At 44.0% G+C, this 14,066-nt stretch overlaps 1 protein-coding gene across 3 annotated transcripts in view; it reads right to left on the minus strand.

Moving 5' to 3' along the window:
* Positions 1 to 5,368: 5,368 nt before the first annotated feature.
* LOC118367366 (sodium/hydrogen exchanger 1-like) overlaps positions 5,369 to 14,066 on the minus strand; it is a 48,204-nt gene continuing 39,506 nt past the window's right edge. Inside the window, exons 11-13 of one of the 3 annotated variants that reach the window (XR_008090377.1) lie at positions 13,537 to 13,618; positions 10,397 to 12,396; positions 5,369 to 10,349 (exon numbers count right to left, since the gene is read on the minus strand). Coding sequence is in view for 1 of the 3 variants with exons in the window: in XM_035750750.2 (XP_035606643.2) it covers positions 12,074 to 12,396; positions 13,537 to 13,618 (405 nt within the window). In the remaining 2 variants the exon portion in view is untranslated. Of the gene's footprint in view, positions 12,397 to 13,536; positions 13,619 to 14,066 lie in introns of all 3 variants that reach the window. The other 2 variants (XR_008090378.1, XM_035750750.2) reach the window with 2 other exon arrangements.

Here is a 14,066-nt window from a genome sequence, read left to right on the forward strand (position 1 = left end):
TTTTAACGGCTAAAACAACAATTAGCCATACTTGGCAGCAGGTATATGGACCATGGAAATTAGAATAGAATGCAGTAAACAGACCATTACCCCGACGGAATTTGAACACTGTAAACCTTATTCCCTATCAACTGCAGTGATGAAATGTCCGTGTTTGCTAGGTAGTTATAAAATATCAAATGGGATACAATCTAAAAAAATGGGTAACGCCTGCTCTGTGATACTAGGATAGGGCTCACCCATCAGCAAAACCCAAGTCCATTTTTGGTTGCACAGCACCATCTTCTGGCTGTTCCTGCCAATGTCTCCCAGGCAGGACAGATAAACCCTGCCTTTAAAAACGATTTTTCCCTGGCTCTTCTTCTGAATGTAAAAATAATCAAATATATGACATAAACATTCAAATGTATTATTCCACCAACTCCAACATTAAAAGGTGACAGGATGTATTCATGGTAACCGAGCACATTTGATCTTGTCCCACCATATTCGGGAGAGTACTGTGGGTCCTCACGCAAGCCGTTTGGGCAAGCAAGAGTCACACAAATTTAACTGCGGTATAAATCAGTGAACAGGATCAAATAGACGGGATAAATCGACAGAGTCAAATGTGTTGCTAGTATTGCATATTTAGCAGTCTCGATGACTGCGAATTCGCTGCAACGCCAGAGAATATAGGCTCATTTAAATCTCGTCGGTGCAGCCAATTCATTCTAGGAGGGTCAAAAACAAATAGAGCACATCAAATTAGAGTAGGGCAAGCATCCACAGTGCTGTATTGTGTTCCAAAAGTAAGAAATTGACAAAAATGGTCAAAACCCGAGAGAGAAAATGCGTAAAAGTGCTGTGTTTTCTTTGTTTAAAGTTATTGTACAGGTTTGCTGTAATATGATGGTACATCACTCCCCCTTCTGCAAAGATTAAGAATTACATGTTAATAATGTACTGGGAAAGTATACAGAAGTGAAGTGGGAGTGAAAGGTATGTGAACCCTTTGGAATTACCTGGATTTCTGCATGAATTGGTCATAAGATTTCATCTGATCTTCATCTAAGTCACAACAATAGACAAACAGTGTGCTTAAACTAATAACACATAAATTATTGTATTTTTCTTGTCTATATTGAATACATAATTTAAACATTCACAGTGTAGGCTGGAAAAAAGTATGTGAACTCCTAGGCTAATGACTTCTCCAAAAGCTAACCTGGAGTCAGGAGTCAGCTAACCTGGAGTCAGGAGTCAGCTAACCTGGAGTCAGGAGTCAGCTAACCTGGAGTCAGGAGTCAGCTAACCTGGAGTCAGGAGTCAGCTAACCTGGAGTCAGGAGTCAGCTAACCTGGAGTCAGCTACCCTGGAGTCAGCTACCCTGGAGTCAGCTACCCTGGAGTCAGCTACCCTGGAGTCAGCTACCCTGGAGTCAGCTACCCTGGAGTCAGCTAACCTGGAGTCAGCTAACCTGGAGTCAGGAGTCAGCTAACCTGGAGTCAGCTAACCTGGAGTCAGCTAACCTGGAGTCAGCTAACCTGGAATCAGGAGTCAGCTAACCTGGAATCAGGAGTCAGCTAACCTGGAATCAGGAGTCAGCTAACCTGGAGTCAGCTAACCTGGAATCAGGAGTCAGCTAACCTGGAATCAGGAGTCAGCTAACCTGGAGTCAGCTAACCTGGAGTCAGGAGTCAGCTAACCTGGAGTCAGGAGTCAGCTAACCTGGAGTCAGGAGTCAGCTAACCTGGAGTCAGGAGTCAGCTAACCTGGAGTCAGGAGTCAGCTAACCTGGAGTCAGGAGTCAGCTAACCTGGAGTCAGGAGTCAGCTAACCTGGAGTCAGGAGTCAGCTAACCTGGAATCAGGAGTCAGCTAACCTGGAATCAGGAGTCAGCTAACCTGGAGTCAGCTAACCTGGAGTCAGCTAACCTGGAGTCAGCTAACCTGGAGTCAGCTAACCTGGAGTCAGCTAACCTGGAGTCAGCTAACCTGGTCAGCTAACAGCTAACCTGGAATCAGCTAACAGCTAACCTGGAATCAGGAGTCAGCTAACCTGGAGTCAGCTAACCTGGAGTCAGCTAACCTGGAGTCAGCTAACCTGGAGTCAGCTAACCTGGAGTCAGCTAACCTGGAGTCAGCTAACCTGGAGTCAGCTAACCTGGAGTCAGCTAACCTGGAGTCAGCTAACCTGGAGTCAGCTAACCTGGAGTCAGCTAACCTGGAGTCAGCTAACCTGGAGTCAGCTAACCTGGAGTCAGCTAACCTGGAGTCAGGAGTCAGCTAACCTGGAGTCAGGAGTCAGCTAACCTGGAGTCAGGAGTCAGCTAACCTGGAATCAGGAGTCAGCTAACCTGGAATCAGGAGTCAGCTAACCTGGAGTCAGCTAACCTGGAGTCAGCTAACCTGGAGTCAGCTAACCTGGAGTCAGCTACCCTGGAGTCAGCTACCCTGGAGTCAGCTACCCTGGAGTCAGCTACCCTGGAGTCAGCTACCCTGGAGTCAGCTACCCTGGAGTCAGGAGTCAGCTAACCTGGAGTCAGGAGTCAGCTAACCTGGAATCAGGAGTCAGCTAACCTGGAGTCAGCTAACCTGGAATCAGGAGTCAGCTAACCTGGAATCAGGAGTCAGCTAACCTGGAATCAGGAGTCAGCTAACCTGGAGTCAGCTAACCTGGAGTCAGGAGTCAGCTAACCTGGAGTCAGGAGTCAGCTAACCTGGAATCAGGAGTCAGCTAACCTGGAATCAGGAGTCAGCTAACCTGGAATCAGGAGTCAGCTAACCTGGAATCAGGAGTCAGCTAACCTGGAGTCAGGAGTCAGCTAACCTGGAGTCAGGAGTCAGCTAACCTGGAATCAGGAGTCAGCTAACCAGGAGTCAGCTAACCTGGAGTCAGCTAACCTGGAGTCAGCTAACCTGGAATCAGCTAACCTGGAGTCAGCTAACCTGGAATCAGGAGTCAGCTAACCTGGAGTCAGCTAACCTGGAGTCAGCTAACCTGGAGTCAGCTAACCTGGAGTCAGCTAACCTGGAATCAGGAGTCAGCTAACCTGGAATCAGGAGTCAGCTAACCTGGAGTCAGCTAACCTGGAGTCAGCTAACCTGGAATCAGGAGTCAGCTAACCTGGAATCAGGAGTCAGCTAACCTGGAGTCAGGAGTCAGCTAACCTGGAGTCAGCTAACCTGGAGTCAGCTAACCTGGAGTCAGCTAACCTGGAGTCAGCTAACCTGGAATCAGGAGTCAGCTAACCTGGAATCAGGAGTCAGCTAACCTGGAATCAGGAGTCAGCTAACCTGGAGTCAGCTAACCTGGAGTCAGCTAACCTGGAGTCAGCTAACCTGGAGTCAGCTAACCTGGAGTCAGCTAACCTGGAGTCAGCTAACCTGGAGTCAGCTAACCTGGAGTGGAGTCAGCTAACCTGGAGTCAGGAGTCAGCTAACCTGGAATCAGGAGTCAGCTAACCTGGAGTCAGGAGTCAGCTAACCTGGAGTCAGGAGTCAGCTAAGCTGGAGTCAGCTAAGCTGGAGTCAGCTAACCTGGAGTCAGCTAACCTGGAGTCAGGAGTCAGCTAACCTGGAGTCAGGAGTCAGCTAACCTGGAATCAGGAGTCAGCTAACCTGGAGTCAGCTAACCTGGAATCAGGAGTCAGCTAACCTGGAGTCAGCTAACCTGGAGTCAGCTAACCTGGAGTCAGCTAACCTGGAGTCAGCTAACCTGGAGTCAGCTAACCTGGAGTCAGCTAACCTGGAGTCAGCTAACCTGGAATCAGGAGTCAGCTAACCTGGAGTCAGCTAACCTGGAATCAGGAGTCAGCTAACCTGGAGTCAGCTAACCTGGAATCAGGAGTCAGCTAACCTGGAGTCAGCTAACCTGGAATCAGGAGTCAGCTAACCTGGAGTCAGCTAACCTGGAACCAGGAGTCAGCTAACCTGGAGTCAGCTAACCTGGAATCAGGAGTCAGCTAACCTGGAGTCAGCTAACCTGGAATCAGGAGTCAGCTAACCTGGAATCAGGAGTCAGCTAACCTGGAGTCAGCTAACCTGGAGTCAGCTAACCTGGAGTCAGCTAACCTGGAGTCAGCTAACCTGGAGTCAGCTAACCTGGAGTCAGGAGTCAGCTAACCTGGAGTCAGCTAACCTGGAGTCAGGAGTCAGCTAACCTGGAATCAGGAGTCAGCTAACCTGGAATCAGGAGTCAGCTAACCTGGAATCAGGAGTCAGCTAACCTGGAGTCAGCTAACCTGGAATCAGGAGTCAGCTAACCTGGAGTCAGCTAACCTGGAGTCAGCTAACCTGGAGTCAGCTAACCTGGAGTCAGCTAACCTGGAGTCAGCTAACCTGGAGTCAGCTAACCTGGAGTCAGCTAACCTGGAGTCAGGAGTCAGCTAACCTGGAATCAGGAGTCAGCTAACCTGGAGTCAGCTAACCTGGAATCAGGAGTCAGCTAACCTGGAATCAGGAGTCAGCTAACCTGGAATCAGGAGTCAGCTAACCTGGAGTCAGCTAACCTGGAATCAGGAGTCAGCTAACCTGGAATCAGGAGTCAGCTAACCTGGAATCAGGAGTCAGCTAACCTGGAATCAGGAGTCAGCTAACCTGGAATCAGGAGTCAGCTAACCTGGAGTCAGCTAACCTGGAGTCAGCTAACCTGGAGTCAGCTAACCTGGAGTCAGCTAACCTGGAGTCAGCTAACCTGGAGTCAGGAGTCAGCTAACCTGGAGTCCAATCAATGAGACCAGATTGGAGATGTTGGTTGCTACCTTGCCTTATATATATATTTTTTTTTAAACTCACAAAATTTGAGTTTGCTATTCACAAGAAGCATTGCCTAATGTGAACCATGCCTCAAACAAAAAGAGATCTCAGAAGACCTAAGATTAAGAATGGATGACTTCCATAAAGCTGGAAAAGGTTACAAAAGTATCTCTAAAAGCCTTGATGTTCATCAGTCCATGGTAAGACAAATTGTCTACAACTGGAGAAAGTTCAGCATTGTTGCTACTCTCCCTATTATTGTATAAATAAAGCAAAAACGTTGAATGAGTAGGTGTGTCCAAACGTTTGACTGGTACTGTAGTTGTAGCGTACGTTGGCCGGGATTCAATGCAAGGCGCTGTCATGGCGCTGCGCACGACAACAACTTTAGTCCGCAATTTACGCTTGAGAGGAAATGGGCAGCGTTTACAATAAATGTGATCTCCGCAAGTGTTATGGAAATGACTTTAAAAAAACATTGTTGGCTGTATATTGCTGCACGCTATAACACCTCTTGCAGCCAGCCTTTTTCTTTGTAGCTGACCTTTGAAGCAAATTAGGCCCACTTTTACTGGAGAATCAATAGTAATTGTATTGCAGAAAGAAAGAAACATTGTCAGAGAAACATATATTTTGATAAATTACAACTTTAATTTGGTATATTGTTTCATTTCAACATTACTGCATTAGTTTGTTTTCATAATCCGAGGTTTGGAATGCTTAAGCTAGGCTAACCAATAATACAGTGCACAGTTGTCACTAGTGTCATTTTTCCATACAGTTTGATATTTTACAGTAACATTATATATTTATATAACATATTGACTTATAGATTTGAATTCACTTGTATAGAAAATAAAATATTTGTATTATTGCGAAGTACACATTGCAAATCACTGGAGATCAATTAGCCGACATTAAAACAGAGATCTACGAGAAGAAGAAAAACACACAAAAAAAAAATTATGAGTGGCTGGTGGGAAATACAATCGCCATGCTGTGGACGCCATCTGTAGTAGAGCAAGGGAATTCACGAAGAAAAGCATTCATCCTAGTCTGATTTAAGTCAACGTTAGACTGCATCTCTGTCTTGCACGTGGCATAGACAGATCCAAATTCGTACCTGACCTTACCGTAAAACTATTAATGCCACACATACATCCCGTGTTACACTGGGCCATGCAAAGCCTGTGTGAACAAAAATACCCGTTCTTATTGCTCCTTGCTTTAACGTGAGTGATTTGAGTTAAAGGTATCGGTTAAAGTGCTTTTATCAATATGGCGTGGCAAATTGTTACAGACTCAGAGGTAAGGAAAGGAAGTCTACATACATTGCTCTGCTTTGTTGATCGCTTGTAATGTTCCAGGCTGCAGTATGTTTAATTAAGATGTTATATCCACATGTGCACGTCAGGAGTGAGATCACTCTGAGAAGTCTTTTTTTTTTTGACAATCAAATTCCTTTGGACATATGAAAATGACGACTGTGGAATAATTATTCAAGTCCAACCACCTGTCCATTCTCAGCAGGAGAAAAGGAAAACAAGCTCTTTTACAGTACAGCCAGTAACGGTTCAGGCCATAATAAACATGACCTTCTGACAGATCGTCAACCATCATAGTCCTATCGAGGTTGTTTTTATACCCATGATCTAGTGCTCCAACCTATCAATGCAAGGAGAACAATCATTTTGTAACGACACTAGTTCAGATGAAAGAAGCGTTTGGTCTCTTAATGTCAGTCTGGTTCGGTTCCAGTAAGGTAGCCAACCATAAGATGGAGTGACTTTAAAAGCACATAGACCCATGTCAAGCACATGGAGCAATATAAAGCACATGGAGCCAATGTAAAAAAGTGTATGAAACCAAATAAAGCATGTGAACCAAATATAAAGTACTAGAAGCAATATAAAGCAAATGAACCCAAATGAAGCACATTAACACATCGTAGAACACATGAAGAAATACAAAGCAAAGGATCAAAAAATAAAGCATGTGAACCGAATGAGAAAAAAAAATAAAAAATCACATGTAGTAGCAGCAATTATACAAATAAACACATGTAAAGCACGCATAATGCAGACAGAACCACAAGCATGGCCAAACTTAGTCCTGGGTAACCCTCCTCCTTGTGATTCCTGAACCCACTTCCAAACGAGGCCAGAGAATTTATACAGACTTTGCTTCAACAATCCATTAAAATGTAAAAAATGATTCAGTGTGGAGCTGAGAAAGGAAACAAAAATTAATTTGCATTTGAACAATTAAGGAAATCAGTGAAGCAAGACATTGAAGCCACTTCTAAAACGTTCACCTTCCTTCCCTACAGGAAATATTGAACAAAGGCTGCTGCAACGTGACAGACATAGCATTGTCACACACCAATTAATATTAAAGTCCCTAGACAGGTTGTATGGCTTGAGATTTAGTTGTCTGCAAGGAACGAAAACATAACGATGCAGAGAGTGTTACAAACACACTGCATGATTTTCAGACACCAACCGGGGCTTGCTTCGATACAAAAACTGTTTGGATGGAAAAATCTGTGTTGGTGCACAATATGGTTGGGTGAGAAACACCCTGACTATGATTTTAAGATAGCCTACATGCACCGGGCAACTACACTGAACAAAAATATAAACGCAACATGTAAAGTGTTGGTCCAATGTCTTATGAGCTGAAATAAAAGATCTCAGAAATGTTATATACGCACAAAAAGGTTATTTCGCCAAAGATTGTGCACATATTAGTTTTACATCCCTGTTAGTGAGCATTTCTCCTTTGCCAAGATAATCCATCCACCTGATAGGTGTGGCATATCAAGAAGGTGATTAAACAGCATGATCATTACACAAGTGCACCTTGTGCGGGGGACAATAAAAGGCCACTCTAAAATGTGCAGTTTTGTCACACAACAATGCCACAGATGTCTCAAGTTGGGGGAGAGTGCAATTGTCATGCTGACTGCAGGAATGTCCACCAGAGCTTTTGCCAGAGAATTGAATGTTCATTTCACTACCATAACCCACCTCTCCAATGTCGTTTTAGAGAATTTGTCAGTACGTCCAACCAGCCTCACAATCACACATCATATGTATGTAGGGTGTTGTGTGGGCGAGTGGTTTGCTGACGACAATGTTGTGAACAGAATGTCCCATGGTGTTGGTGGGGTTCTGATATGGGCAGGCATAAGCTACGGACAACGAACACAATTGCATTTTATCAATGGCATTTTGAATGCTCAAAAAAAAACGGTGACAAATTCCTGAGGCCCATCGTGAACCAACAGGTTCCCAGTCATGGGAAATCCATAGATTAGAGCCTAATGAATTGCTTTCAATTGACTGATTTCTTCATGTGAACTGTAACTCGGTAAAATCTTTGAAATTGTTGCATGTTGCACTTATATTTTTGTTCAGTATAAATTTAAAGATCGGTCTTCTGAACACTCATGATAACAGTAGTTCCTCCTTTCCAGCAGGAAACCATTGACGGTCTTTAAGTGATGGCCAAATAAAAGAGCGATGGGAAAGCGTTGAGGTAAACTGCTCTTCCACTAGCACGAAGGCTAATTTAAAAGAAATAGGGGCTTAGAAACCATTTCCAAGGCTAGTTGCCAAGCTAACGTTGACTTTCTATGGCTGCACTTACAGAACCTGTTTTGGAAACCTTGTAAATGTCATGTTCATACTATACTACATTTCTGGTCGTTTAAATAACAATACAATGGAGAGAAAAATCTGCCAGGGAAGTATCAAATGTCAATCATTAAGTAAAGCTTCATTTTAAACCCCTCTCTGATCAATAAGACATTGTCCTCGTCTAACTCTCACAGCCGAAGCAGCCTGTCTTTGACAACAAGCTCTGACATTTCAACATATCATTCATTCAATTTGGTTTCAGTGAAGATCTATTTTACCTTCCTGGACTCAACCTACAAGTATCCGCCACTGCAATGCCCATGTGAGCGAATGGGGACATGAAAGGAGAACACCACACACACACACACACACACACACACACACACACACACACACACACACACACACACACACACACACACACACACACACACACACACACACACACACACACACACACACACACACACACACACACACACACACGATGTAGTACTTTATGTGCACGAGTGGCCACAGTTTCTTAGAAGCACGCCATTACGTCGTCACCCCGTCCTCATGTTCGCCTCTCTACCGTAACCTCAGTAACCACAATGCACCTCTCCCTCCCTCTCGCTCTCCTCCCCTAAGCTGTAAGGAGACCCCTCTCTCTCCTCCCTCCTCTCCTCAGCTGTAACAAGACTCTCTCGCTCGCTCTCTTTATGGGCGTAAAGTGACAATACATGGAAGTCAGAGAGGAAGGTGACAACCAGCAAACTAGGCCACGGTCTTGGACATCCTTAGGCTTCTCTAGTTGAGACAGTTACAGACTCCAGCTAAAGTTGTCACTCACGCTACAAATCTAAGTTGGTTGTACAGGAGGTGGGTTAAGGGGTTGCTATGCTATTGAATCAATGTTAGGTGCAATGTACTTTGCACCTAAAAGTGGTTGAATGTCCCCTTGAGATGTTCAGATCGATGAGCGACAGTAATCACATTGACAATATATAGCATGCAGTCTTTTGACTCAAAATCAAATCAACTATTCAATTGTTCCTTTTGATCTTATGGCTTTGTGTAGAAAAGAGAAGCAATGTACTGTATACATAATACCTATACAACCATATACTGTACACGTCAAGGTTTTCATAGTCTTACGCAAACCCTAGTTTAGCTTTACGCTGTCGTGCGAGCAGAATAGGTGTTGGCTCTTGCGTTCGGGTGTGAATTTGCTTACAACTAGCTAGCGCACAGATCGATGGTTATAGACCTCAAATGTTAGCAGAGGAGCAATGTCCTCTTCGTTTGCGTCGACATTACAGCATGGCATTTGCTTTAAAGGGCATCGTTCAATTAGAAATGGTTATAATCAAAATAATCCCTATGTACATTTTACACCAATATACTGCATTGAATAGCTAGTTTTGCCCATGTCCTCATGCCTGTATCTCCAGGCCATCATTCACCGGCCATGTGGTGCTCGCTCGTGTGACGAAGGGTCTGCGTAGCCAAGAGCTAAAATACAACTTTGTTCTATTAGAGTCGCGCCCTGCAAGTCCCCTCCTCATTGGATATCAGGAAGACACAAACCCACGCGAAAGCTTGAGAGACAAAACGAGGAGAGATTCACTAAAGATAACGAACTAAAAACGAACTAGGTTTCCCTTTTTCATCTACGGATTAGACGTCGGAGTAGAGAAACACTCCGGGTCAAAAGTTCTACAAAGAACCAGCTAATAATTAGGACCATATGCATGTCGGGTAAAATAACAACCCGATGCCCATCTCCTAGGACAAACTACCTAGCAAGAGCTAGCTGGCTAAATGTCCATCTCCTAGGACAAACTACATAGCAAGAGCTAGCTGGCTAAATGTCCATCTCCTAGGACAAACTACATAGCAAGAGCTAGCTGGCTAAATGTCCATCTCCTAGGACAAACTACATAGCAAGAGCTAGCTGGCTAAATGTCCATCTCCTAGGACAAACTACCTAGCAAGAGCTAGCTGGCTAAATGTCCATCTCCTAGGACAAACTACCTAGCAAGAGCCAAATGTCTATGGAACACTAGATTTTCAAAAGGGGAGTGCTAAGAACCAATGGGGAACGTTAAACTGGCAACAGGGTCTTTTAAAAATGTCAAAAACAGCTGATGTAAATAAGGTGCAAGAGAGTAAAGAACAGATCAAACCCATAAGATGTAAGATGCGACTACCGGCAAGAGAATACGGAGAAAACACCACAAAATGGTTCTGAAATGGCCCATACTAGAGCATTTTCTTAAAGGGAACATATCCTCCTGAGACCCACCAATTCATTTTTGTACACTCTCTTTAACATGCCACTGCATTAAGTCCTGTTGTACCAGAGAGGACATTCTGGGTTTTTCAATGATATCACATGAGTGGATAACTTTCTCTTCCTGGGGTTTCAAAATGGCTGCCAACACAATTAGCATGTGTTGTGGTAAGAAGAGAAGTGTGCGTAATTATAATTTTTGTGAGTTTGATATTCAAATTGCTTCGAGTAAATATCTTAGAAATAATTTGGTGAGTTTTCAGAGCAGTGTAATCATTTTCCCACGTTTAAATAAGAGCTGGTTTAGAGGACCACATGTGACAAATATGTTTACCTACTGTACCCATTTACTGTAATATACATTTTTCATATTTACTATCAACCGTTTCTTTTTGTCCACTACAGCGCACATGCAAATTTCTCTTTGTAAATTATTTGAACTCAAAACACAAAATTAAGACATTACAAAACCTTTTTTTGGCTGGGTGTCAGGAGGATAACAGTATTTGGTGTGATTTTAGGGATTGGCTTATATATAGGGGAGTTAGGTCCATTCAAGATCAACAAATCTCTTGGTGTTGCATCACAATCCTTCTTTTATGTAAATGAGCTTATACTGCACAGCATACACGTCTCGGTGATGCTGCCGAGGATTAAAATAGAGGCGATATAGAGGCGATGCCAGATTTGCATCTCAACATTTCCAAGCCTGCGCTTGCCTTAGGGTCTCCATAGGCGAGGTGGTGAAGAGAGAGGTCCGTCGAGATTAGCACAGTGAAGACATTACAGTGTGAAGTACATCCAGTGTACAGCACCGAGTACACCAAGTAGAACTCTGACCAACTGAATGACAAACGATGACAAAAGACAACCACATAAACAACAGTCTCAAATGAACCCTGAAATTCAAAACAAGCCGTTAATTGTGTGATCAAATGCACCAAGTGAAAAGGAGTTGTGTCTGACAAAAAGAATAAGGCAAACTTTTCTTGAAAGTAGAAGAACGATCGTAAACGTTATGAAAACAAATGTGAAACATTGTCACCAGTCCAAAACTTTGGTAACGCATAATTAGGTTCCCCCGTCATTCGGGCTAATTCCCACCAAACCCAAGATCACCCAAGGCGGCGAGCTTCCTTCCTATCACTTAAAAAATGAAAAAAGAGCAATGAAAACTTATTGAAAAAAGATGGCTATTTAGTCTCCTTTTCTCTTTTGGTTCATAAAACAAGTTATGTCCTATGTCCTTAACAGTTTTGGCTTTATTGGTTCCTCGACCAATGGGATAGCAAACTCAAATGAGGTGGTGGTGGAGTGAAAGGAGGAGGACCTTTCCCCTGTAGTGCCCCGCTCAGGGGGAGGAGCTGTTGCAACCAGGCCCCTCCCTATTCCTCACAATGGGAGGAGCTAGTTGTTTTTTAGGGAAGGAATGGTTCATCTTCCTCATCCTCATTACTAGGGCCCGGGTCACTCAGACACCTCATCAGCCCTGGGTTCTTGTTTCCCCCCTCTTCCTCTCCCTTCTCCTCTTTCCCAGCTGAGGACAGCTTCATCATCATCAGGCCTTGGTCCTCATCCCGGGTGGCCCCCTGCCTCTGACCCAGGCCCTGGTCCGTGGCACCCCGCTTGGAGAACTCGTTCAGCATGTTGACAGAGTCCGGGGACTGGGGGGAGGCTAGGTCCACCTGGATGGTGGGGACGCCTTCTGAAGACGCCTTGATGTTGTAGAAGGCGTTGGGGTCTGCGCGAGGGGCAGGCAAGGAAAGGGTTAGCGCACGGTACATTACTCCAAACAGGGGAGGCCAACCCGAGCGCACGTTGAGTAGGCAAACGCTGTGTAACGTCGCAGATAGAAATGTCATGAATAGAGCTTACCTAATTCATATTCTACACGTCAGGTGTATGTTTGTTCCATATATCTGTATTTGTGACCGTTCTACAGAGTCATGGCATGGCTTGTTTAGTAGAAGCAGGTGTGCTAGTGTTGAGCTGGGCTAGAACAGCAGCACACACACTGTGCCTCTCTACGACTAGGGTTGGCCAACCCTGACTAGAACAAATACTTAAACTGTTCCCCAAACAAAAATAGATATACAATACACATTCAAAGTCACAAAAACACTCACATTACACTTTTTTTAAATGTGTATATACACAATCACAAACAATTACACCACAACTGTGGTGCTGGATCATTCCGTAACCTGATCGTGTCAACCACATGAAAAATGCACATTGCATTTACAAATGGAAACAAGCAACAGTTACATGCATATACAGTAAGTTTGTAGCCAAGGCTATTGGCCGCCACAGCCCATCACCTTCTACACTCGCTAGAACTGTACTACATACCTGGAATGACTTTGGCCCCTGCCTTTTCAGCTTTGAAATCACTGTCTAAAATAAAAACCAAGCGCAATGCTGCTTTACATGCCAACTTACACATGCAAACCTATTTCCAGTAGAAATACAATAAAAGGTAGAGCGGCCTACTGCATAACAGAGTAATGTAATCGTGCATTCTGTAGATAGCATCACTGCCAGCCATTTCAACGTCATTAACTGGAACAATCTTGCCAAACTAAGTATACTACATTTGAAGCAAATTGCATTCCTTTCGACTCATAACTCCCCAAAATAATTTGAAGTGATAAAGTGCAAAGGTGCCCAAAAAGGTCTGAGATGGAACAAGTCTGTTTCCATCATCTTTCCTGTTGATTCACACAACCAAGCCAACCTGGTTACACAACCACCATAGTTCCTGGAACCATGCGGGAAAGGACCATTTGAATAGAAATATCAGCGCCAGACCAGTAATGGTCGGCACGAAAGTGTAAAAAAGGGAGTGTCAGGGTGTGATGTGGGTGTAGGATGGACTCACCCGAGGCCAGTCTGGCTCTGCACATGGTGGGGGAGTCGGGAGGTGCGGCAGGGACCGTGAGGTAGTTACTCATCTCTGTCATCTGTTCACACGCACACACAAGCAACCCTTTCAATATACAAGGGTTGTGGGTTCGATTCCCGCATCAGACATACAGTATTCACTACGTGCATGAGTTGTCGGCGACTGCCAGTCACTTTAGATGAAAGCATAGTGCCATACAGCCATATTATTTACGATACAATAGGGATACTTTATTGTCCGTATTAATGGAAATTATTTTAGTGAGGTCAGCAATACAGAAATCAATGCATTACAGCAATACTTCCAAACACTAGATAGGCCAATATCATAAAACCCAAGCAAAACACATCTTGAATACAAAAGTGCTATTAAAGTTTGACAGGTCAGTAAATTGTGTTTAACCGGTCTGTTGGGATCAGCGTTTTCCTCCACTCTACAGTGTCCTTTTAAAAAGTTATAATCAATTCAAAATGTTACTTCATTTCCAAAATGAACTATTCTGCTAG

This window comes from Oncorhynchus keta, chromosome 34 (assembly GCF_023373465.1).
Source record: "Oncorhynchus keta strain PuntledgeMale-10-30-2019 chromosome 34, Oket_V2, whole genome shotgun sequence".
NCBI classification, from domain to species: domain Eukaryota; kingdom Metazoa; phylum Chordata; class Actinopteri; order Salmoniformes; family Salmonidae; genus Oncorhynchus; species Oncorhynchus keta.